Source organism: Dendropsophus ebraccatus, chromosome 4 (genome assembly GCF_027789765.1).
Source record: "Dendropsophus ebraccatus isolate aDenEbr1 chromosome 4, aDenEbr1.pat, whole genome shotgun sequence".
Classification (NCBI taxonomy): Eukaryota; Metazoa; Chordata; class Amphibia; order Anura; family Hylidae; genus Dendropsophus; species Dendropsophus ebraccatus.
This window is the reverse complement of record NC_091457.1, coordinates 11491043-11515934: the sequence shown is the minus strand read 5'-3', so window position 1 is coordinate 11515934 and position 24892 is coordinate 11491043. Positions and strand designations below refer to the sequence as shown.

General features: G+C 44.8%; 1 protein-coding gene across 1 annotated transcript in view; it reads right to left on the bottom strand.

Annotated features, from left to right (window-relative positions):
* Positions 1-2058: 2058 nt before the first annotated feature.
* The window catches only part of TTC17 (tetratricopeptide repeat domain 17), a 53995-nt gene continuing 31161 nt past the window's right edge, over positions 2059-24892 (bottom strand). Inside the window, exons 17-25 of the mRNA XM_069965141.1 lie at positions 17442-17570; positions 15943-16187; positions 15694-15856; positions 15299-15419; positions 15025-15184; positions 14862-14945; positions 11191-11310; positions 2933-3076; positions 2059-2850 (exon numbers count right to left, since the gene is read on the bottom strand). Coding sequence (XP_069821242.1) covers positions 2719-2850; positions 2933-3076; positions 11191-11310; positions 14862-14945; positions 15025-15184; positions 15299-15419; positions 15694-15856; positions 15943-16187; positions 17442-17570 — 1298 coding nt within the window. The 3' untranslated portion in view covers positions 2059-2718. The remainder of the gene's footprint in view (positions 2851-2932; positions 3077-11190; positions 11311-14861; positions 14946-15024; positions 15185-15298; positions 15420-15693; positions 15857-15942; positions 16188-17441; positions 17571-24892) is intronic.

Genomic DNA, 24892 nt, shown 5'->3' with positions numbered 1-24892 from the left:
AGTATGTTTCTATTTACACACACACACACACACACACACAAAAAACCCAAACAACATTTATTAGCGGAATTTTATTGGAGTATGTATGTGCCCTGTACAGGAATCACTGCCGAGATGCCAGGAATAGGTGTATTCAGCGTTAGATATGGCCGTTCTCCTCCTGTGTGGTTACAGGCGCTGGGCACTTGATTGGAAATTTTCAATTTATCGCTATACTTATTGAATAGGTGACTACATTTATATATGAACTTAACTAAAGTAAATGGAAATGATGGTGATCAATCACAACCGTTAACAGGGAATGGGGGAACGGATGGCCTGTAGCTGTAATGGACCTTCAGTTCGGAAAAATCTTTGATACGTCATAGCACCAAAAGGTCAGGTGACTTTCAACACCTCATCTCTTAATCACAGAGAAAACCAGGACGGGAAGAACATGAGCCTGACTTTCTGTTCTCTCCCTGTTAGAGATGGTGGCTAGGTAGGGGAGCGACTTAGGGCTGTACTAGATGGTCTGTTCCTTCTTGTAAATGAGCACCGATCGCAGTGATCTGTGCTTGTTTACAGGGCACGTTTAGTTGTGTGGTCAAGTCAAAAGCTGATGATTTTTCGGCAGGTCAGAAATCCCAAGATCGACTGACAAATTTCACAGGGTGATAATGGTCATTATACACCAGCTCAGATTGTGGGCAGGTGGGAGAGCATACATGGAGGGCAGCTCACAGAAGCTGTAGGCAGAGATGAGAGCAGATGCAAGGAGAATCACATGTACAAGTATAAAGCGAAAGCAGAGCAAAATGTTTAATAAAGACCCTAAGAGAAATTTTACTATTAAAGTACAAAGCAAATGTATAGGCTTCCCATAAAAGGTGGGACTATTGTGGGGCTGCTTAGAAACCCATAGATCTACCATTCACAGGGAAATCGGCAATCACATGTTGGCAGAAACCAACAGAAAAGACCAATCTATTGCCAGCACTGTTTTAAAGGGGTCATCCAAAAAAAAAACATGGCTACTTTCTTCCAAATGGTATACCACACCCAGGATGTGACTGATACTGTAGTTAAGGTAATACTGCACACAACCTGTTCCTCTATTCTGTACCGACCCTGTAAGAAAGAGGAATTTAAAGGGACACTGAACCCAGAAAAAAAAAAAAAGAAAAGAAAAAAACACAAACAATAAGCGAACCCTGATCGCTACAGACGTTAGATATAGAAATTTTCCAACAAATGACAGAACAGTCATATTCTGGTTTTCTCCATGTTTAAGCATTGAAAGTGGGTGGAGCTTAATTAAAGGGACAGGACTTTGTTTTGCTTAGTGTCATGTCCAGTCACAGCAGTAACGGGGAGACATTTCTGCAATGACCAGAATGTTTCAGATAAGTTATTCATCCTGTAGTCTAAAGTGAATTTTTCTTTTCTTTATCTTTTTTTTTTTTACCCTTTAGATTGCTATTAGGAATGGCAAAGGGAGAACGGAAATTTCTAGTATTTATTTCAAGTTTAAAATTAAAATTTCCTTAAATTTTTCTAAAATTTTGGCAAAATATTTGAAAACTTCAAGAATTGATTTAAAATGTTCTATTTTAAAGGAATCTCATCCTTCCACAATTGGTCATTGACTGCGACAGCTATAGAAATAGATGACAGATGGATGGGTGAGGTTTTATGAGATTTATATGTATTTTTAATTTTCCTTTTATCCCTGCTGATATGTTATAACATTACTTATAGTTAAATTTGTTACCTGTCAGCCAAAACACCACCACCCCCTACCCTCCTGACTCCTCCACGGACATGCATTCATTATACAGTGCTGGAGGTGTGCAAATGCGCACAAAAATGTGGAGATCATGTGATTAGGTCATGTGACCATCTGACAGGAACGGCAGTTTGGTTTGATTTTAAATAAAAAAAAAATTCAAAATAAAAATTTTAAATAATTTTAAAAATGATCCAAGCAAGCCCCTTTAAAGGAAAACTCTGGTGAAAAATTTCCAGTTTTCCCATACTTATCAGCTGCTGTATGTCCTGCAGGAATTGGTGATCTCTGCTGCCACCTCTGTCCATGTCAGTAACTGTCCAGGGCAGGAGAGGTTTTCTATGGGGATTTTAAGCTGCTCTGGACAGTTCCTGACATGGACAGAGGTGGCAGCAGAGACTGTGTCAGACTGGAGAGAATACACCACTTCCTGCAGGACATACAGCAGCTGATAAGTACTGGAATATTCGAGATTTTTAAATATAAGTGAATTGCAAATCTGTATAACTACCTGAAATCAGTTGATTTGAAGAGAGTACCCCTTAAAAATAAAGTGCGGTGCTCATTGGTGCCCATTAAATATCAGATATTACTTTGCAGTAAAGCAATTTAGGGCAATGGATTAAGACAAATAAAAATCACAAAATCCAAAAATTGATGAAAAAAAAAAAAAAGTATAAATTAAAAAGTCCAAGAACAGTCCGGTGCTGATGTCAGGCATGTTGGCAGCTTCCAGCCCAGGGTTCAGATACAGGTGCCAGTGATGAATAATTTAGACGCCCCCCTTGCCCCCTCCCCTTATATCCACCCAGAGGAGACCCCCCTCCTCTCCCGATCAGCAATTCTTATTTTTAAGCAAATATTCCCTTATCCGTCAGCCCCTAATTGTAACATAGAACTTATCATTTTTGTTAAAATAACCATTAAAAGAAATTATACGTGGAGGAGGATTATGGGCTACGTCTTCCCTTCTTCATGAGGAGGTGACACTGGATGGCGCGGATTCTGTCCTTGGCGGGGGCAAATTCGGGTTGGAGTTCCAGCGTGGACTCGTACCACCTCATCGCCTTCTCAAACTCCTCCTGGGGACACGGAGAGATGCGGGGTTAGAGAGGAGCGCGCACTATACAGCGGGAAACAGAGGGTTACTGCGGGAGGACTCACCATGGCTACGTATACATTGGCCAGTGTGAAGTGGTTGACCACAAAGTGAGGAGCTATTTCCACCGCCATGGTGGCCACAATGATGGCGTCGTTCCATAACTTGGCATTGTGGAAGATGTTTGCTAAGCTGATGAGTGGTACGTCCTGCAAGGACAGACAGAACACTTTATAGGCACGGTGAGGTTTCCTCATCTGATGACATCATTCACTAGAGAACTGAACTGAGCTCTGATGACATTATTCACTAGAGCTATAATCCCCAGTAGGGACCACAGTCAGTCTCCTCCTCCCTTTGGCAGCCATAACTATAATACCTAGTAGGGACCCCGGTCAGTCTCCTCCTCCCTCTGGCAGCCATGACTATAATCCCCAGTAATGCCCCCAAGTCAGTCTCCTCCTCCCTCTGGCAGCCATAACTATAATCCCCAGTAATGCCCCCAAGTCAGTCTCCTCCTCCCTCTGGCAGCCATGACTATAATCCCCAGTAATGCCCCCAAGTCAGTCTCCTCCTCCCTCTGGCAGCCATAACTATAATCCCCAGTAATGCCCCCAAGTCAGTCTCCTCCTCCCTCTGGTAGCCATAACTATAATCCCCAGTAGGGACCCCAGTCAGTCTCCTGCTCCCTTTGGCAGCCATAACTATAATACCTAGTAGGGACCCCAGTCAGCCTCCTCCTCCCTCTGGCAGCCATAACTATAATCCCCAGTAGGGACCCCAGTCAGTCTCCTCCTCCCTTTGGCAGCCATAACTATAATACCTAGTAGGGACCCCAGTCAGTCTCCTCCTCCCTCTGGCAGCCATAACTATAATCCCCAGTAGGGACCACAGTCAGTCTCCTCCTCCCTCTGGCAGCCATAACTATAATACCTAGTAGGGACCCCAGTCAGTCTCCTCCTCCCTCTGGCAGCCATAACTATAGTCCCCAGTAGGGACCCCGGTCAGTCTCCTCCTCCCTCTGGCAGCCATAACTATAGTCCCCAGTAGGGACCCCAGTCAGCCTCCTCCTCCCTCTGGCAGCCATAACTATAGTCCCCAGTAGGGACCCCGGTCAGTCTCCTCCTCCCTCTGGCAGCCATAACTATAGTCCCCAGTAGGGACCCCGGTCAGTCTCCTCCTCCCTCTGGCAGGCATAACTATAATCCCTAGTAGGGACCCCAGTCATCGTTCCTCCTCCCTCTGGCAGCCATAACTATAATCCCTAGTAGGGACCCCAGTCATCGTTCCTCCTCCCTCTGGCAGCCATAACTATAATCCCCAGTAGGGACCCCGGTCAGTCTCCTCCTCCCTCTGGCAGCCATAACTATAGTCCCCAGTAGGGACCCCCAGTCAGTCTCCTCCTCCCTCTGGCAGCCATAACTATAATCCCCAGTAGGGACCCCAGTCAGTCTCCTCCTCCCTCTGGCAGCCATAACTACAGTCCACAGTGATATTCCAAGTCTTCTTTCCCTTCTGGCAGCCAACCACAGTAACCAATGAACTCAACAGTCAGTCCCTTCTCCCTTTGGCAGTCACAAAATCAGTCTCGGTTAAGTCCTCAAGTCAGTCTCCTTTGTGCCGTAAGGATAGTCCTCAGTATGTCCTCAATTTTCCTCCCTCCTCAGACTGTTAACTCTTTAGTCCATGGTAAGTTATCCCCTCCCATTAGCAGTAGCTATAGTCTCCTGTAAGTTCAGTCAGTCTCCTTCCCCTTCTGGCAGTATGTAAGTATACATATCCCCTTGTAAGTAAGCACCATGGCGTCTGGAGCAGTGAAGAGTGACAGTACATCCTAGCTGACAAGTCAATCCTCAGTAGCAGCAGCCTTCAGCTTTGCTATGTATTGCTGGGCTACTGCAGGGGCAAAAAGCTATGGCCGCCATAGCCGCCCTGCAATACACGGACGATGACTAACGAAAACCCAGGCTGTGGGGGCAGTAACAGAGCATGTGCGTCCTACAGCACTCAGCTCTGTAGGTGGACGTGCACATTGCTATATACTGTGAACTCTAGGTGGCGCTATGTACAGTACACTACAATATGCCATATACATAAATATAAATAGGAGGATTTTTTTACTCACCGTAAAATCTCTTTCTCGTAGTCTTCATTGGGGGACACAGATACCATGGGTATAGGCTGCTGCCACTAGGAGGCGCTGACACTAAGAGAATCAAAAAAAAGTAACTCCTCCTGAGCAGGATATACCCGCCCACAGGCACTGAGCTAAACCAGTTTGTACAAGAGCAGTAGGAGAAGTCAAGAACAGGTAAAGTAGGAATAACACCAAAACGGAGAACACTACCATACCGAGGAAAAAACCCAAAACAAAATGGGTGGGTGCTGTGTCCCCCAATGAAGACTACGAGAAAGAGATTTTACGGTGAGTAAAAAATCCTCCTTTCTCGTGCGTCTTATTGGGGGACACAGATACCATGGGACGTCCAAAAGCAGTCCATGGGGTGGGAAAGATAACCGCTAGACAAGAGCGTTCAGTGACGAGGAACTGAATAGCACCAACACAACTATCAACTAGGAAGAGAGCAAGGGATGATGCTGAATGCAGTCTAAAAAAAAAACCCCTACGGATCCGCCGCAAAGGAAAGAGGGTCTAGTCCCTGGAGCAATGTGCTGCACTGCAGACAGAGTGGGTTGTGACCTTCCTGGAAGCCAGCGACATGACGTAACATTGAGACGAACAGAACTAGTAGGCTAGATGTGCAGAAAAAAAGGAGACGCCCAGCCAAGTAGGCGACCACAGGCGGCAGGGACTTACCCAGAGGTAGAACACAAAAAAAAGGCAAATACAACCATGACGGGAGAGACTGGAAAGTGTTTTATGGCGCACAGAGGCCTAAGGCGTCAAATAAAGGAGAGAGGACTGAGCGTCTCTCATAGAAGGTGCCACATGAGATGCAGGAGAAGCTGCGTCCCTGACTATGGAGCAGGGAAGAATGGCCAGGCTGGAAGTTCCATAGGCCTAGGAGAACGGTCTTCACTGAGAAGACAAAGATCGAGCACAAGAGAAGTATGGCAATCTAGGAGAAGCCATGGCCTATGACATGAGTAACCCCATCTGAGAAACACATAGATGGTAATATGAAGAATAAAGCTTTCCAAGCGTAATGCAGTCCAGGGAAAGGAAGGAACAGGAGAAGGGAAAACCGCGATCAGAATCCTGTGTAAGTTGACCTGGAAGGAGTACAGTAGTACCTGGTACCCCGCAGTGCCCGACAGAAAAGAGGAGCAGAGGAAAGCCGGTAAGCTGGGAAAAATCATCTCCATGGGCTGTTAAAGCCTTAGAAAGGAGGTCGATCATCTAAAACACTCTGCTCCCAGGAGACTAGAGGAGCCCGAGAGCCTGGAGTCCCAGAAGAAGACTGTAGAGGGAGGTCAAGGTAAGGCTGATGGGCACGGGAGTTGTCACATGGCAATGGGCACAGCAGTTAATAGATAGACTAGGGCCCATATGTAGACTAGATCTAGAAATCAACGCCTCAAAATGTGAGCAGAGACGTTGCTTGGTAAGAGCAGAACAGAAAGAAAAAACATTGTGTGGAGACTAATGGCCACATGGAAGAGATCAAAGGATCAACCAGCTCAACCGGAGCCTCAGGCAATGGGAAGGCGAGAGCCAGATGCATTCTGGTGGGCAGAGCCACAGAGAAACAAGGGGGCGTTAACAGTGAATGAGACAAGATGATAGAGAATTGGCAACTTGCCGAATAGATGTAAGCCTGGCCAGAATGTGATGAGTGTGGAGACGATAGAGCCTTGGGTAGGGCCAGACATGGGCCCCTGAACACCCCTGTTTGCAAGGAGACCTTTAAGGGATTAAGTTCTCGAGGACTCCACATGGGAGACAAGATAAGAGAGGGGGACCGTGAGCCCCGACTGGAGAGCATGGCAGGTCAACAAGAAGACCAAGGACAAGGAAGGCCAGCAGGAGTGCTCATAGAGGCCAGTGAGGGCCGGAAACCCACACCCACCTGTTGGAAGAAGCTATATTGGATAACAGTCCTCAGAAAAAGTATCTGGAGGATACTTATTATACTAAATATTCCAACTCTGTGGAGGAGGAAAGGGCTGTTTGAAGATTTCCTTGCTGAGTGGTAAAAAACCAACCCTAGGATACCCCCTTGAACAACAGTGCATTACTCCAGAGAGAAAGAGTAATGGTGTATGTGGGAGAACTGCAAAACACCAAAATGAGAACAATGCCCCATAGTCCATATGGCCAAACAAGGACACCTGGAGGAGCTAGACCACGAAGAGACCATACACCTGTGCTGAGGGCATTAGAGAAACAGTACAGGCCGTAAACAGGAATGTTCACCCTGTGAGACTGCAGCTGCCTAAGAGAGAGAAGACTAAATACTTGCTATGTTGGCCATAGGCAGATGCAGAAGGAGAAGTCCTACAGTAGTACTGTGATGGTCATGTAGGCAGTTGATGTCCTACCTACACCAGGGGTAGAGGAAACCCTTTACTGTTTTACCTGAGGAACCGAGAGGCCTCACTATACACAGATCAATGAGAAGAGGCAAAGTGGCTGGTGCTGACCAAAGCCAGCTACCGGAAGTAGAGCACCATGAGAAACTAAGACCAAACGATGCTGAGGACCATCTGCAGTATAGCAGAAGGGGCGGTCTAAGCAATACAAGCCATACCACTGGGGAACAGCCAGCGAGACAAATGCAAGTACATGGCCATTATGCCCAGATGAAGGACAGAAGAACCACCCTGACAGTACCAGGAGAAATAGTGACCGGAACTGTATGCTGCCGGCCACCTGTAGTGGGACATGTAGCAGGATGCTAGGGCTTTAGAAAGGATAAAGCCCAACAGGAAGACACCAAGGTTACGCTGCCTGAGAGCAGGTAATGAGACTTGTCAAGGAAAACATATAGAAGACAAGATGGTGTAGTAACAAGTTACCGTATGATGATCCCCTGAAGTGACAGGCACAGATCATGGAAGTCCTGCGAGGAGGAAAAAGGTCATATACAGGGTAACACGAGCAGACTAGCTGCAAGCAGTAAGTAACAGAGGACCAGCATTCAAGAGATACAAATACCTGGATTGGAAGCAGGTAATGTACCTGGTCAGACATGTAAGCTAGACATGTAATATAGGTCTACAGTGTGAGCTCTGGGAGCAGGGAAGAGATCAGGGCTGTGTCCCAACGTAAATGTGAACTGGACACGAGAAAAGCCCAGCATCACCAGTATAGTGAGTGGACCTGAAGAAGGTGTTATATCATATAACAGAACACCCCAATCTGTGCACACTGAACTACAGGTAGTTGTATCCATATCATGCAGCAGAGGGCAGAGCTCTGAATAACCTTGTACCACCATCTGGGAGGGGGTAGCGTGTCCGGTTCTATGTATGTGACATCATGCAGTAAAGGAATCTATTTCATGAAGATGAGAGGCAGGTCTGAATCACCGCCCGCTAATGGGTGATGTGAATGACCGGATATGTGTTGTACCTATGATATCCTGTAGCAGAGGGGGAAGCTCTGAGTAACACAGGAACAACGACTGACAATGGGTGATGTGTCTGGTCCCATAACCTGCATGACAAACCACGTAGCAGAGGGTTCTGTAGTGAGAGCACAGGAACACCGCATAGTAATGTGTCTGGTTCCATGTCCTGTTTGCGACACCAATTAGCAAAGGATTCTGCCCCGAGAACACAGTAGTCCCCCTAGGAACGGTAATGTGTCTGGTTTTGTGTCCTGCTTGTGACACCATGTAGCAGAGGGTTCTGCTCAGAGCACAATTACACTGCCTGGAAAACAGGCAACGTGTCTGGTTCCATGTACTTACCGAGACACCACATAGCAGAGGGTTCTGCTCAGAGCACAGATACGCCGCCTGATAGCGGGTAATGTGTCTGTTTCCGTCCTACTTGTGACACCATGTAGCAGAGGGTTCTGCTCAGAGCACAGATACGCCACCTGATAGCGAGTAATGTGTCTGGTTCTGTTTCCTGCGTGACACCATGTAGCAGAAGGTTCTGCTCAGAGCACAGATACGCCACCTGATAGCGGGTAATGTGTCTGGTTCTGTTTCCTGCGTGACACCATGTAGCAGAGGGTTCTGCTCAGAGCACAGATACGCCACCTGATAGCGGGTAATGTGTCTGGTTCTGTTTCCTGCGTGACACCATGTAGCAGAGGGTTCTGCTCAGAGCACAGATACGCCACCTGATAGCGGGTAATGTGTCTGGTTCCGTCCTACTTGTGACACCATGTAGCAGAGGGTTCTGCTCAGAGCACAGATACGCCACCTGATAGCGGGTAATGTGTCTGTTTCCGTCCTACTTGTGACACCATGTAGCAGAGGGTTCTGCTCAGAGCACAGATACGCCGCCTGATAGCGGGTAATGTGTCTGTTTCCGTCCTACTTGTGACACCATGTAGCAGAAGGATCTCTCTGAGGGCACAGAAACACTATCTGATGGGGAATGTGTATGTGCATGTGGTTGTATATATGTATTAATGTAATTGTATATATATAAAATCTGACACAGAGGGGTCAACCAGCACCAAAAATGCTGGATCTGCTGCCTAAGGGTTTCTGGAACAGTGCAAGGAACCTAGGACATAATAAAACCTGATGCAAGCCATTTTCCTATATGTAATGGTGTAATTATCACTTCCACCAGTAGGTGGCAGGAGAGATGCATTGTGTCCCAGGCTGCTGGAATAGAGAGCAGTGTGTATGGTAGCTCCATCAGGAGACCGCACACACACACACACGTGGCAGGGGGAGGGGGGAAGCAGCATCCCTCAGTGCAGGCTCCAGAGAGAGCCATAAGGGGGGGATGCCACGGTCCGCGCTGCACCCGAAAAGGGGCGGGGCCTACCGGGAGGGGGAGGGGCATCCTACAGTGAAGGCTCCAGAGCCACAAGACTAAGGTGGGATGCTGCGGGCCGCCTGGTTCCCGAAAGAGGCGGGGCCTACCGGGAGGGGGAGGAGCATTTCAGTGCAGGCTCCACAACTTGTAAGGCGGCAATTCTCCGGCTTGCGCGGCAACCGGAAGAGGCGGGGCCTACCGGAGGAGGCGGGGCCTCCCCAGCGCAGGCTCCAGTGAGCCAAACATAATAAAAAGGAATGAAGTGGGCCGCGCAGCGCCCGAAAGGGGGCGGGGCAAACCGGGAGGGGCGGAGGCAGCCCAGTGTGTACTCTGGAGAGCCACAATAGAGGAGGATGCCGCGGCACCCGGTAAGGGGCGGGGCTTAGGGAAAAGGGGCGGAGCATCCTTTAGTATGGTCTCTAGAGCCACATGAAAGGAAAAGTGCGGGAAACTGCGGCCTGCGCAGCACCCAGTCAGGGGAGGAACATCCCCCACAGTGCGCCCCATGGCACCCAGAGAGGCACAAATAAAAATAAAATGGTGGAGGGGCTGGGCTGCTACTGACTGAGGGGAGACCCTGAAAATGCCAGGAGAGGAGCATCTGCCTGGGGAGGGCTGCAAGTGACTGGAGAGAGGGAGAGTTGCCGATGGGAATAAAATGGCGGCCTGGGAGAGTGGGAGGGCAGGGGGAATATACTCACCCTATAGGAGCACATACTCACCATTGTAGTCTTCAGCCGGTGGGTGCCTCACCTTACGCGCCAAGCTTTGGGGGGCGAGGCGGGAAGGGGCTGTGCGGATACAGAGTCCGCAGAAAGGCGACCAGATAGTCAGACTGATCTGGGGCCCTGGTGTCACGTTGCCGGCCGGTGGCAACCGAGGGTAGACAGTCCATCTATATTTATGGTCTGTTCCCTGGTCGCATAGTGGGGGGATCAGGGTGGGTCTAGATTACCCACCGTGCCCAAGAATCCATAGGACCTAGAAGGAAAAAGAAAATCTAACTAACTAAACAAAGGAAGAAACTGGTCTGGAGAACCCAGACCTGTGTCTGCCTCCTACTGACACTAAGCTAAACTGGTTTACCTCAGTGCCTGTGGGCGGGTATATCCTGCTCAGGAGGAGTCACTTTTTTTTGATTCTCTTAGTGTCAGCGCCTCCTAGTGGCAGCAGCCTATACCCATGGTATCTGTGTCCCCCAATAAGACGCACGAGAAAAATATATATATAATTATATATATATCTGCCTGTCCGTGCATGATGGGTGTTTCTGTTTGGCAACAGCTATTGTAATAAGAGACAAAGGGGTTTCTGTAATCGCTCTTAAATGGCAAAAAAGGTGTCTGGACGTCATCCGGAGGTCCTGGGCGCTGCACAGAGCTGATGGAGTGTAATGGCTGCGGCCGCCACTGACCTTCATGTGATGCGGTGCGTAGTGCAGAGCCTGACGTAAGCAGTCTATGGCTTTCTTCCCTTGGCCCTTCACTCTCCAGTATAAAGCCGCCATGCTGGATAACACCCAAGACGTCTGATTCTAGAGGAGAGCAGGAAAGCGTCACGTTATATACCATTATATTGTATCATAGAGTGTATGTAGGATATCCTGTATTATAGGGCTGTATATATAGGATATCCTGTATTATAGGGCTGTATAGGATATCCTGTATTATAGGGTGTATATAGGATATCCTGTATTATAGGCATGTATTGTATATAGGATATCCTGTATTATAGGGATGTATTGTATATAGGATATCCTGTATTATAGGGCTGTATATATAGGATATCCTGTATTATAGGGCTGTATATATAGGATATCCTGTATTATAGGGCTGTATATATAGGATATCCTGTATTATAGGGCTGTATATATAGGATATCCTGTATTATAGGGATGTATGTAGGATATCCTGTATTATAGGGCTGTATGTAGGATATCCTGTATTATAGGGCTGTATATATAGGATATCCTGTATTATAGAGTGTATGTAGGATATCCTGTATTATAGGGATGTATATAGGATATCCTGTATTATAGGGATGTATATAGGATATCCTGTATTATACGGTGTATGCAGGATATCCTGTATTATAGGGCTGTATGTAGGATATCCTGTATTATAGGGCTGTATGTAGGATATCCTGTATTATAGGGTGTATGTAGGATATCCTGTATTATAGGGTGTATGTAGGATATCCTGTATTATAGGGTGTATGTAGGATATCCTGTATTATAGGGATGTATATAGGATATCCTGTATTATAGGGATGTATATAGGATATCCTGTATTATAGGGCTGTATATATAGGATATCCTGTATTATAGGGATGTATAAAGGATATACTGTATTATAGGGATGTATTGTATATAGGATATCCTGTATTATAGGGTGTATGTAGGATATCCTGTATTATAGGGATGTATGTAGGATATCCTGTATTATAGGGCTGTATATAGGATATCCTGTATTATAGGGATGTATTGTATATAGGATATCCTGTATTATAGGGTGTATGTAGGATATCCTGTATTATAGGGTGTATGTAGGATATCCTGTATTATAGGGATGTATGTAGGATATCCTGTATTATAGGGATGTATTGTATATAGGATATCCTGTATTATAGGGTGTATGTAGGATATCCTGTATTATAGGGATGTATGTAGGATATCCTGTATTATAGGGATGTATGTAGGATATCCTGTATTATAGGGATGTATATAGGATATCCTGTATTATAGGGCTGTATATATAGGATATCCTGTATTATATGGTGTATATAGGATATCCTGTATTATAGGGATGTATTGTATATAGGATATCCTGTATTATAGGGCTGTATATATAGGATATCCTGTATTATAGGGATGTATATAGGATATCCTGTATTATAGGGATGTATATAGGATATCCTGTATTATAGGGATGTATTGTATATAGGATATCCTGTATTATAGGGTGTATGTAGGATATCCTGTATTATAGGGATGTATGTAGGATATCCTGTATTATAGGGATGTATATAGGATATCCTGTATTATAGGGCTGTATATAGGATATCCTGTATTATATGGTGTATATAGGATATCCTGTATTATAGGGCTGTATATAGGATATCCTGTATTATAGGGATGTATTGTATATAGGATATCCTGTATTATAGGGCTGTATATATAGGATATCCTGTATTATAGGGCTGTATATAGGATATCCTAACATATATCACTATATCATATAAACGTCACAATCAATATTCATATAGCCCTGCAGTGTATCTACACAGCCTCGGATCGCTGATAACAATGTCAGCCTATATCCGCAATATAAATGATAGTGTAATGAGACGCTTACCCATCGTGGTGTCTGGTAACCGCAACCCCGACGCACGTTTCGCCTTTAAATCGCTTTATCAAGGGGCGTATATAGCTCATGTCTAGCGCACTATATATACTAGTGTTGAGGATTCCTTCCGGGGGACGACGCGGGTCAAAGGAGTGGCCAGGGATCACGCAGCTTCCTCCCGGCCTGCGTTCCACCGGCGGACGTGCGTTCCAGTGACGTAGGCCGGGAGGAAGCTGCGTGATCCCTGGCCACTCCTTTGACCCGCGTCGTCCCCCGGAAGGAATCCTCAACACTAGTATATATAGTGCGCTAGACATGAGCTATATACGCCCCTTGATAAAGCGATTTAAAGGCGAAACGTGCGTCGGGGTTGCGGTTACCAGACACCACGATGGGTAAGCGTCTCATTACACTATCATTTATATTGCGGATATAGGCTGACATTGTTATCAGCGATCCGAGGCTGTGTAGATACACTGCAGGGCTATATGAATATTGATTGTGACGTTTATATGATATAGTGATATATGTTAGAGTTATCATTAGAGATATGGTGGTCTGGTGACCTATTACTGCTGGATTCCCTTTTGCACTAGAAACAGATTAATGGTTTTATTGATTTTTTAATCATGTTTAATAAAAATTAATATATTTTAAAATTAGCTTTGTGTGGTATAATTTTTATGTATGTAGGATATCCTTTATTATAGGGATGTATATAGGATATCCTGTATTATAGGGATGTATATAGGATATCCTGTATTATATGGTGTATATAGGATATCCTGTATTATAGGGATGTATGTAGGATATCCTTTATTATAGGGATGTATATAGGATATCCTGTATTATAGGGTGTATATAGGATAACCTGTATTATATGGTGTATATAGGATATCCTGTATTATAGGGCTGTATATATAGGATATCCTGTATTATAGGGATGTATGTAGGATATCTTGTATTATAGGGATGTATGTAGGATATCCTGTATTATAGGGATGTATGTAGGATATCCTTTATTATAGGGATGTATATAGGATATCCTGTATTATAGGGTGTATATAGGATATCCTGTATTATAGGGTGTATATAGGATATCCTGTATTATAGGGATGTATGTAGGATATCCTGTATTATAGGGCTGTATATAGGATATCCTGTATTATAGGGCTGTATATATAGGATATCCTGTATTATAGGGCTGTATATAGGATATCCTGTATTATAGGGATGTATGTAGGATATCCTGTATTATAGGGATGTATGAAGGATATTCTGTATTATAGGGATGTATGAAGGATATCCTGTATTATACGGTGTATGCAGGATATCCTGTATTATAGGGTGTATGTAGGATATCCTGTATTATAGGGTGTTATGTAGGATATCCTGTATTATAGGGCTGTATATAGAATATCCTGTATTATAGGGTGTACTGTATGTAGGACATTCTGTATTATAGGATGTATATAGGATATCCTGTATTATAAGGCTGTATATATAGGATATCCTGTATTATAGGGCTGTATATAGAATATCCTGTATTATAGGGTGTACTGTATGTAGGATATTCTGTATTATAGGGCTGTATATATAGGATATCCTGTATTATAGGGCTGTATATATAGGATATCCTGTATTATAGGGATGTATGTAGGATGCCCAGGCATGATGGGAATTGTAGTTTTGCAGCAGCTGGAGGGCAGCAGGTTCCCTATCCTCATTAGTACAGACTCACCTTCTCCAGCACCTTCATTATCCTGGTGCCCACCTGCTCCAGGGACTGCGGGGGGTACTTGTCTTTACCGAGGTTCTGTAAAACCTAAAGAACAAGCACGATCACCTGCATCTTCAGACATGGAGACCCCCCCCCCCCACCAAACAAACCACCCCTCACCCACCTCCTTCAGCTGGCTCTCTCCTGTGTAGTGTATGGCAGCCCTGTTGGCCACCCCATATAGATGATCCAGTGTGTGCATGCTGGGCGGCAGGTTGGCATTGCAGAGCGGCTCCACCCCGGGTTCCTGCAGCTGTGTGCCAAAATCCACGTGTTCTGTAATACTACAAGGGGGATATTATAATGTTATAAAGATGGAGGGAAATTCCTTTATTCAGGTATCTGATAATCCAGCAGGAGAGCTGCAGGATGGCGGACACTTTCCTCTATATACTTACTCTATATTTTTTGCAGAGACTGCCAACCAGGTACTGGCCACGGTGGACAGCTCGACACGGCGGAGCTTTAGGCACTCGTCCGGACTCGGCCACCCGAGGCTTCGGTAATCAGGTCTACGGCCTAAAGGGTTAGCATAGAAGAGTGAATGGTTATTGAGACTGATACACTGTGGCAGAACTGCAGATATTTATGGAGCTGATCATGTGTTTAGCTCACAGAGCATTGTCTACACTGGATACAGCTGAGAGCAGGACTAGCTATGTACAATGTATCAGTCTGGAGCTCACAGAGCATTGTCTACACTGGATACAGCAGAGAGCAGGACTAGCTATATACAATGTATCAGTTTGGAGTCCAGGCTGTAGAGCTCACAGAGCATTGTCTCGGCTGTTACCTTGAGGACCCGGGGAAGGTATTTTTGGCCCGCTGATTTCTAGTGCAGCTTGGAAGTCATCGTTTTCATCATCAATGACGTCGTCTCCAATGGCCTCGGAGAGGTCTGCCACACCGGAGCCGTCCGCCTTTGGCTTTTTCACACGTTTTACCTGGAAAGTGATCTGTAAAGAAATAACAGATCGTAGGAAAAATATTAATCGTAACTGCAGAAAAAGATCACTGCCCAGGACACAGGTGGAGTACGCACCCATTCCGCCTCCTCATCATCATCACAGTCTCCAAAGCAGGAGCCGGACTGACCATCCTGAGTGCCTTTCTTCAGGACCCGTATCCCCTGCAGGTCCATACGTCGCCCCTTCAGCTCCAGAGCCCCCTCAAATGCTTCAAGGGGCCACGAGTTCTCAAACTCATCTACAAGAGCCAGCATCTCCTCAGACATGGGCGCCTCAGGGGTCAAATCCTCCGTGTTGTTGGTTTCAGCCATAATGACATCTGGATGGCGAAGACAAACATAACTCATCACAGTGACCCCACCAGCAGAATAGAGAGTGCAGCTCTGCAGTATAAGGCTATGTTCACACAACGTATAATTTCGTAAAACCACGGCCGTTGTACAACGGTCGTGATTTATACAGAAATATACGTGCCATTGCTGCCTAGGAATCTAGGCCGGAGCGTATACACATAGTATACGCTCCAGCTGGGATCCCTAGCGGCGCCGCAAACAACATGTGGAGCGAGCGGCTCCGGCCATACGCTCCATAGTATGCTGTGGGGAGTTCTGATGCTCAGCAGTACCGGCTCAGGATGATCTTTTCAGAGACCGGCCGCTCCGTAAACCAGCCGGGTAATGGAAAAGCCAGTCTCTTACATAATCTGCACATAGCCTAATACGGGATGTAACTCAGGATCAGTACAGGATCAGTACTGTAATGTATGTACACAGTGACCCCACCAGCAGAATAGTGAGTGCAGCTCTGCAGTATAATACAGGATGTAACTCAGGATCAGTACAGGATCAGTAATGTAATGTATGTACACAGTGACCCCACCAACAGAATAGTGAATGCAGCTCTGGAGTATAATACAGGATGTAACTCAGGATCAGTGGCGGATTAGTGATGTAATGTATGTAAGCAGTGACCCCACCAGCAGAATAGTGAGCGCAGCTCTGGAGTATAATACAGGATGTAACTCAGGATCAGTAAGGTAATGTATGTACACAGTGACCCCACCAGCAGAATAGTGAGTGCAGCTCTGGAGTATGATACAGGATGTAACTCAGGATCAGTAAGGTAATGTATGTACACAGTGACCCCACCAGCAGAACAGGATGACGTTAGAGAATGACCCCCGCCTAGCTGTGGCGGCTCCACACAAACGCACAGGATGGGGAATCTGAGCTACAATCTATCATTCTTATTGTAAACTGATGGCCCAAGACCAGACCTTGAGTAACTAAATGAAGCATTTCAGCCAATGCCACAAAGGAGCTGCAAGAGATTAGAGGAAAGGATCTGCTTTATTTCCCAGAAACACCAGACGCGAACCATTACGTCTATTCCTATATAACCCATTTATAGCTTAAAGGGCCACGCCATGTAAAACTCATACACTGTGATAGATTGAGGGCAAGGAAACGCGGAGCGGAGAGTGGCTTCCATCGTCCTGTATGAAGAATGGCAGCACCCCGCTCATTGTTTAGGTATTACACACCTCTAGCGCCCTCTGCAGGTGAACACTCACTTTCTAAATGTAAGGTAGAGCTGATTGCGGAGTCCGTCCCGTCCTGCAGGGGAGGTTTGTCGTCCTCCGATGTGTAACTATGGAAGTATTTCTCTGCGTTCTGTCCTTTGTCTTGAGCATGGCAGTGCCCTGAAATAAAGAAGGAGCCTGGATTTATAAGACGTTAAGCATTGAGGTCTATAAATTGACCCTACAAGTCAGTGTTGCTTTCCAGCTGTTGCAAAACTATAACTTCCAGCATAACCTGACAGTCGGAGTTGCAGTTTTGCAACAGCTGGCAGGCCACAAGGCATCTCCAACTTGTAGGAGACAACAACTCCCAGCATGCCATGTGATATTTGCAGTTTATTGCCCCTTTAAGACGCCCCCATGGGACTAGCCATCCTTCACATGACTCCTACATTAGCAGACATTTCCGACGGCACAGGACAGACGTCTGCGAGCGAGGGAGAAAAAGAAAAGGCGCCGAATTATTTAGTAACAGTGGCTGAAAGAAAGCAGAAAGTTCGTCAGTAGACGGCGAGGTGCTCACAGGTCTGACGGTGACGCGGCACGTTACGTGTGTCACCAGTCACTCAGACGACTCTCAAACGCTATGACAAGCGGCAGAAAAAGCCAAGAGCCAATTACGTGACCTTACATGACTCAGTGCAGGAGGCTGCCATATATACCGGTCATGTGACCGCACTATCCCCAACACCAGCAGCAGCACCAGGATCACATAGATCATCACACAACATAGTAACAATGCAAGAATAGGGAGTGCAGCTCTGGAGTATAATACAGGATGTAACTCAGGATTAGTAATGTATGTACACAGTGACCTTACCAGCAGAATAGTGAGTGCAGCTCTGGAGTATAATACAGGATATAACTCAGGATCAGTAATGTAATGTATGTACACAGTGACCCCACCAGCAGAATAGTGAGTGCAGCTCTGGAGTATAATACAGGATATAACTCAGGATCAGTAATGTAATGTATGTACACAGTGACCCCACCAGAAGAATAGTGAGTGCAGCTCTGGGGTATAATACAGGATGTAACTCAGGATCAGTAATGTATGTACACAGTGACCCCACCAGCAGAATAGTGAGTGCAGCTCTGGGGTATAATACAGGATATAACTCAGGATCAGTAATGTACTGTATGTACACAGTGACCCCACCAGCAGAATAGTGAGTGCAGCTCTGGGGTATAATACAGGATGTAACTCAGGATCAGTAATGTACTGTATGTACACAGTGACCCCACCAGCAGAATAGTAAGTGCAGCTCTGGGGTATAATACAGGATGTAACTCAGGATCAGTAATGTAATGTATGTACACAGTGACCCCACCAGAAGAATAGTGAGTGCAGCTCTAAAGTATGGCTATGTTCTTTTGAGCTCCGTTTAAAATCACGTCCGTTATTTTGAGTCTAAAATAACGGACGTTACTTAGCAGCCTGGCCTTCCCTTAGTGCAATGGTGGCTGTTTGTACATTATTCTAGTTTGGTTACTAATTGGACTTTGGGTCTGTCTGAATTGAAAAGTCCATTGAATTTAATAGTAAAATCGGAGAAAGAACAGTGACAAAAAAAAAAAAAAAGTGTGTGAACTAATAAAAAACGTCCGCTGTTTGCAAAAGACGTCCGAAAATAATGATCATGTTCATTATTTTTACACCCGCAGGAAAAACGGCTGTTATTCAATACACTGTGTGTATTAAACGTCTGTCTTCTAATTGACTTCTATGCTTTGCCATTGGAATCAGTTAAATCGCGGCAAAAATTGACGTTTTTTTAAATGTGAAAATCGGCCGCCTTTTCAATATTTTTGATGTTGTTTGAACATAGCCTATAATACAGGACGTAACTCAGGATCAGTACAGGATCAGTAATGTAATGTACATACACAGTGACCCCACCAGCAGAATAGTGAGTGCAGCTCTGGAGTATAATACAGGAGGTAACTCAGGATCAGTAATGTAATCTATGTACACAGTGAGCCCACCAGCAGAATAGTGAGTGCAGCTCTGGAGTATAATACAGGATGTAACTCAGGATCAGTACAGGATCAGTAATGTAATGTATGTACACAGTGAGCCCACCAGCAGAATAGTGAGTGCAGCTCTGGAGTATAATACAGGATGTAACTCAGGATCAGTAATGTAATGTATGTACACAGTGACCCCCACCAGCAGAATAGTGAGTGCAGCTCTGGAGTATGATACAGGATGTAACTCAGGATCAGTAATTTAATTTAGTTAATATTTTTACATTGTAATTGGAATTATGCTAAAGCCGCCAATTGAGCGATTGTGAGCAAAACCTATTTTTTTTCCCAATTACATGAACCTCACCGATGAACGTTTTTTATGTAGATCGGCATAATAATACATAATGGATTAAAAGAGTCCTGTGATCTAAGGCCATTACCCGGGGTGCGGGGAGGGATATTCGTCACTACCCGGTGGAGGACGACGCAGCCTCCGCGCCCCTATTAACGACAATCTGTTTTACACTTATATGAAACAACCAGCGACGAGGCAGAAGATGTGTAATTCATGAGAGCGGTGACGCAATATTCCTGCTCTGCCTTGGAGGCTAAAATTAGCTTTGGAGTTGACATCAAGTGAACGCTAATTTTTTGAGAGCATTGAAGCCGTTTAATGACAATTTACGTCTCTCCTGCTCCTCATCAGACTTCAGCGTGACACCTCCTGTGATGTCACAAGCCGGACCGCCATTACACCAGACGCACAGACTACTGCACGCAACAGCTCCCGGAAACCTTCCTGATCAATACCAACAGTAACTATATAAAATAATAAAATAATACACCAGTGTCCCAGGACTACCTGTGGTTTTGACTATATAAACTGCACTGATGATAGCTTTGTTGGGCGAGTGACGTATTTATTCCGCTCCTACCATGCCGACCACCACCTGAAGCCGTGTCACACTATTACACAGTGACTGTAGTACAAAGATTATTACATGATGTGTGGTGGACTTATTTATTTTACACCATCAACTCTAAAGAAAAGATTCACCATTTACACCAGGTGCAGCCATCCAAAGTGACAGCTATAATACTGCCCACTATATACAGGAATATAACTACTATAATACTGCTCCCTATATACAAGAATATAACTACTATAATACTTCTCCTATATACAAGACTAACTACTATAATACTGCTCCTATATACAGGAATATAACTACTATAATACTGCTCCTATATACAGGGATATAACTACTATAATACTGCTCCCTATATACAGGAATATAACTACTATAATACTGCTCCTATATACAGGGATATAACTACTATAATACTTTACCTATATACAGGACTATAACTACTATAATACTGCCCCTATATACAAGAATATAACTACTATAATACTGCACCCTTTATACAAGAATATAACTACTATAATACTGCTCCTATATACAGGAATATAACTACTATAATACTGCTCCTATATACAGGAATATAACTACTATAATACTGCTCCTATATACAGGAATATAACTACTATAATACTGCTTCTATATACAGGAATATAACTACTATAATACTGCCCCTATATACAAGAATATAACTACTATAAGACTGTTCCTATATACAAGAATATCACTACTATAATACTGCTCCTATATACAGGAATATAACTACTATAATACTGCTCCTATATACAGGAATATAACTACTATAATACTGCCCCCTATATACAAGAATATAATTACTAATACTGCTCCTATATACAGGAATATAACTACTATAATACTGCTCCTATATACAAGAATATAACTACTAAAATACTGCTCCTATATACAGGAATATAACTACTATAATACTGCTCCTATATACAAGAATATAACTACTATAATACTGCTCCTATATTACAAGAATATGACTACTATAATACTGCTCCCTATATACAAGAATATAACTACTATAATACTGCTCCTTTATACAGGAATATAACTACTATAATACTGCTCCTATATACAAGAATATAACTACTATAATACTGCTCCTATATACAGGAATATAACTACTATAATACTGCCCCCTATATACAAGAATATAACTACTATAATACTGCTCCTATATACAGGAATATAACTACTATAATACTGCTCCCTATATACAGGGATATAACTACTATAATACTGCTTCTATATACAAGAATATACTACTATAATACTGCCCCCTATATACAAGAATATAACTACTATAATACTGCTCCTATATACAGGAATATAACTACTATAATACTGCTCCTATATACAGGAATATAACTACTATAATACTGCTCCTATATTACAAGAATATGACTACTATAATAGTGCAATATATAGAAGTATAATATGTCCTTAGATGCCCTTTGCTTTCTCCTTTCTCCCATCCTGTGCCATTTCCCCCGCTATGACATGTGTGACTATGTGATGACTGACTACCTATCAGACTATCCATTTCCATCACACAGATGGGGGGGGGGGGGGGGGTGTACACGACTGACATCTTGCAGTACAAAGGGATGGCGGCTATAAATAGGCTGCTCAATAATGAATGGGGTTCTGCTTATTTTCTATGAAATGACTGCGACTCCCCTGGTGCCGCTCCTTTCATATCCCCCTTCTGTCACTGGCTGCGGCTCAAATCGGTGACGTGAAAGCAGAAGTGACTTCCCTCCGCTCTCCGGGCCCAAACACTGAGCTAAATTTAACTCTCCACCCCGCTCTGCAGATAAGAGAGACTAGAAAATGTGATTACGGATGCCTCTCACACATGGCGCTCACCGCTACATATAGAGCGGCCGCCCGTGCCCGGAATATTAATACTGGCCTCGGATAGCTCGGTCTCCAGCAGAGATCACGAGCCAGAGAGAGAGGGGAGGAGGGAGGGGGAGATGACGACAAGAGCGCGCAGCAGAGAGCGAGAGGACAATGCAAAAGACACCAAAGCCAGGCAACTGCAAAGAGACAGGATTCCCTTGCTGATATGCCATGCTGGAACTTGTAGTTTGCAAAGAATTGGCCACCATGTGATCTCTAACCTTTGGCAAAACTACAACTCCCAGCATGCCCAAAGAGCCAACGGCTGTCCGGACAAGTTTAGAGTTGTAGTTTTGCAACAGGTGCTCTAAGTTTATTTGGATGTGCAGTAAACTGCGCCACTCTTGTCCACCTGGCTATGTCTTGTATTGCATCTTCATTCACTTTAAAAGGTGTATTCACAGGGTAGAGGCTAAGTGTCAGTTCTCTGCTGTCTAAAACTTGCTCCCTGCCCTGTGGGGGTTGACCCAAAACGGGGCAGTGACTCAAGCATGTGTGTGGTTGCCCTCTTTTTGGGTCAACCACCACAGGGTAGAGGATAAGTGTCAGATCAAGGGGGCAACAAGTGTGGGGGTGATGAGACAAATGCTTGAATCACCTCCCTGTTTTGGGTCAACCCCCACAGGGTAGGGAGCAAGTTTCAGATAGCAGAGAACTGACACTTAAGGTGGTATTACACTGGAGGATTTTTCGGCGATTAACGATTCACATTAAACGATCTCAAACGACCGCTATGGCGAACGATCTTAAATCCTATTACACAGGACGATGATCAATACTTACGGTCGTTCTTGCGCTCGTACTTTCCTGGCTGATAGACCAGGGAACGAGCGAATGACGGGTTATTACACCGAACGATGAAAATAGGTCCAGATACTATCAAATGATTCTAGTTGGTCGTTTAATCGTTGCCTGCTATTACACGGAACGATTATTGTTTAAATCCAAACGATCTAGAGGTTTTTCGACCGATCACCGTCCAGTGCAATACGGCCCTTAGCGTCTACCCTGTTGATACGCCTTTGGGGTGCATTCACACGTACAGGATCCGCAGCAGATGTGATGGTGCAGATTTAATGCTGTGTTCAGTTATTTAGATGAAATCCGTTTCGGATCCGGTACGTGTGAACGTACCCTTAAAGTGTCAGTTCTCTGCAATCTGAAACTTGCCCCTACCCTGCAGGGGGTTTACCCAAAACAAGGAGGTGACTCATGCATGCGTGTCGCCGCCCCCTTTTTGGGTCAACCACTACAGGGTGGGGGGTAAGTGACAGATTCTTAGAGGTCTGACTGCAATTCTGTGAAACTTATCTCCCATACTGTGGAGGTTGACGCAAAATGGGGCGGCAACACGCTTACATATGTTGCTGCCATGTTTTGGGTTAACCCCCACAGGATGGGGACAAGGATTCGATCATGGGGTGTGGTCCTTTTATAACGTACATTTGTTGCCCCATTCTGGTCGCTATAGTCAGACCCCCGTGACCTGACACTTATCCCCTACCCTGTGTGGGTTGACCCAGAACAGGATAGTGACTTGTGCATGTGTGCCAGCGCTCTATTCATCATAAACGCTAGAGGCCCTGGAGATTGCAAACCTAACACAACATGGCACTTATCACCTATGATTTGTTATGTAAAAAAGGGGTTATACAGGATTAGAAAAAAACACAGCTACTTGCAAAAACAGCGCCACCCCTAACCCAACGCTGTGTGTGGTATTACAATTCAGCTCAATTCACTTTAATAGGACTGAGCTGCAATACCGCACCTAAACTGAGAACAGGAGAGGTGCTGTATCTAGAAAAAAAAAAAAAAAAGCAGCCATGTTTTTATAGGCCTGGTTAACTCTGAATTCCCCTCAAGAGGATAAGTCAGCTCTCCTGAAATGCTTATATTCTCAAAAAAATATATATAAGTGCCTCTTTGAATTGGTCTTGAAAATTTTGGAATAAATTGACAACTGGGTGTTGACATTCTCTTGTTGTAAAGGGCACGTCCTTACACAGTGTGGCACTGTCTAGTGTGTGTGGAGAGTGATGGACTGGAGCCAAATGTGGTCAAAACACTTGGGCGTTGGTTGTGAAGCTACTGAACAGCTTATCCATGATTACAGAAAGATATAGGAAGTGGTGTATTATTTCCAGTCTGACACAGTGCTCTCTGCTGCCACCTCTGTCCATGTCAGGAACTGTCCAGAGCAGCAGCAAATCCCCATAGAAAACCTCTCCTGCTCTGGACAGTTCCTGACATGGACATAGGTGGCAGCAGAGAGCACTGTGTCAGACTGGAAACACCTGCGGTCATGTTACTCCTCCCCCCTATTGTTACATGCTTATTATGGTGCCCCCTGCTGATTTTTTTATTGCATTTCAGAACATCCATCCAATGAGATGAGCAGAAATATTTTTGATCCACGATTATTTTTTCGGGGTACTGCAAATATCCCCGGCTCATTAGTCAACTAAATTCGGCCCAAGGCCGGTACACTGCGGTACGTAACAACCCTGCTTTTTAAGAAGATGTTGACGTATACCTACAGCAGACTGGGTTATAGAGGAGCTCCGGGGGGAAAAAAAAAACAAAAAATTTTCTTTCAAATCAACTGGTTTCAGA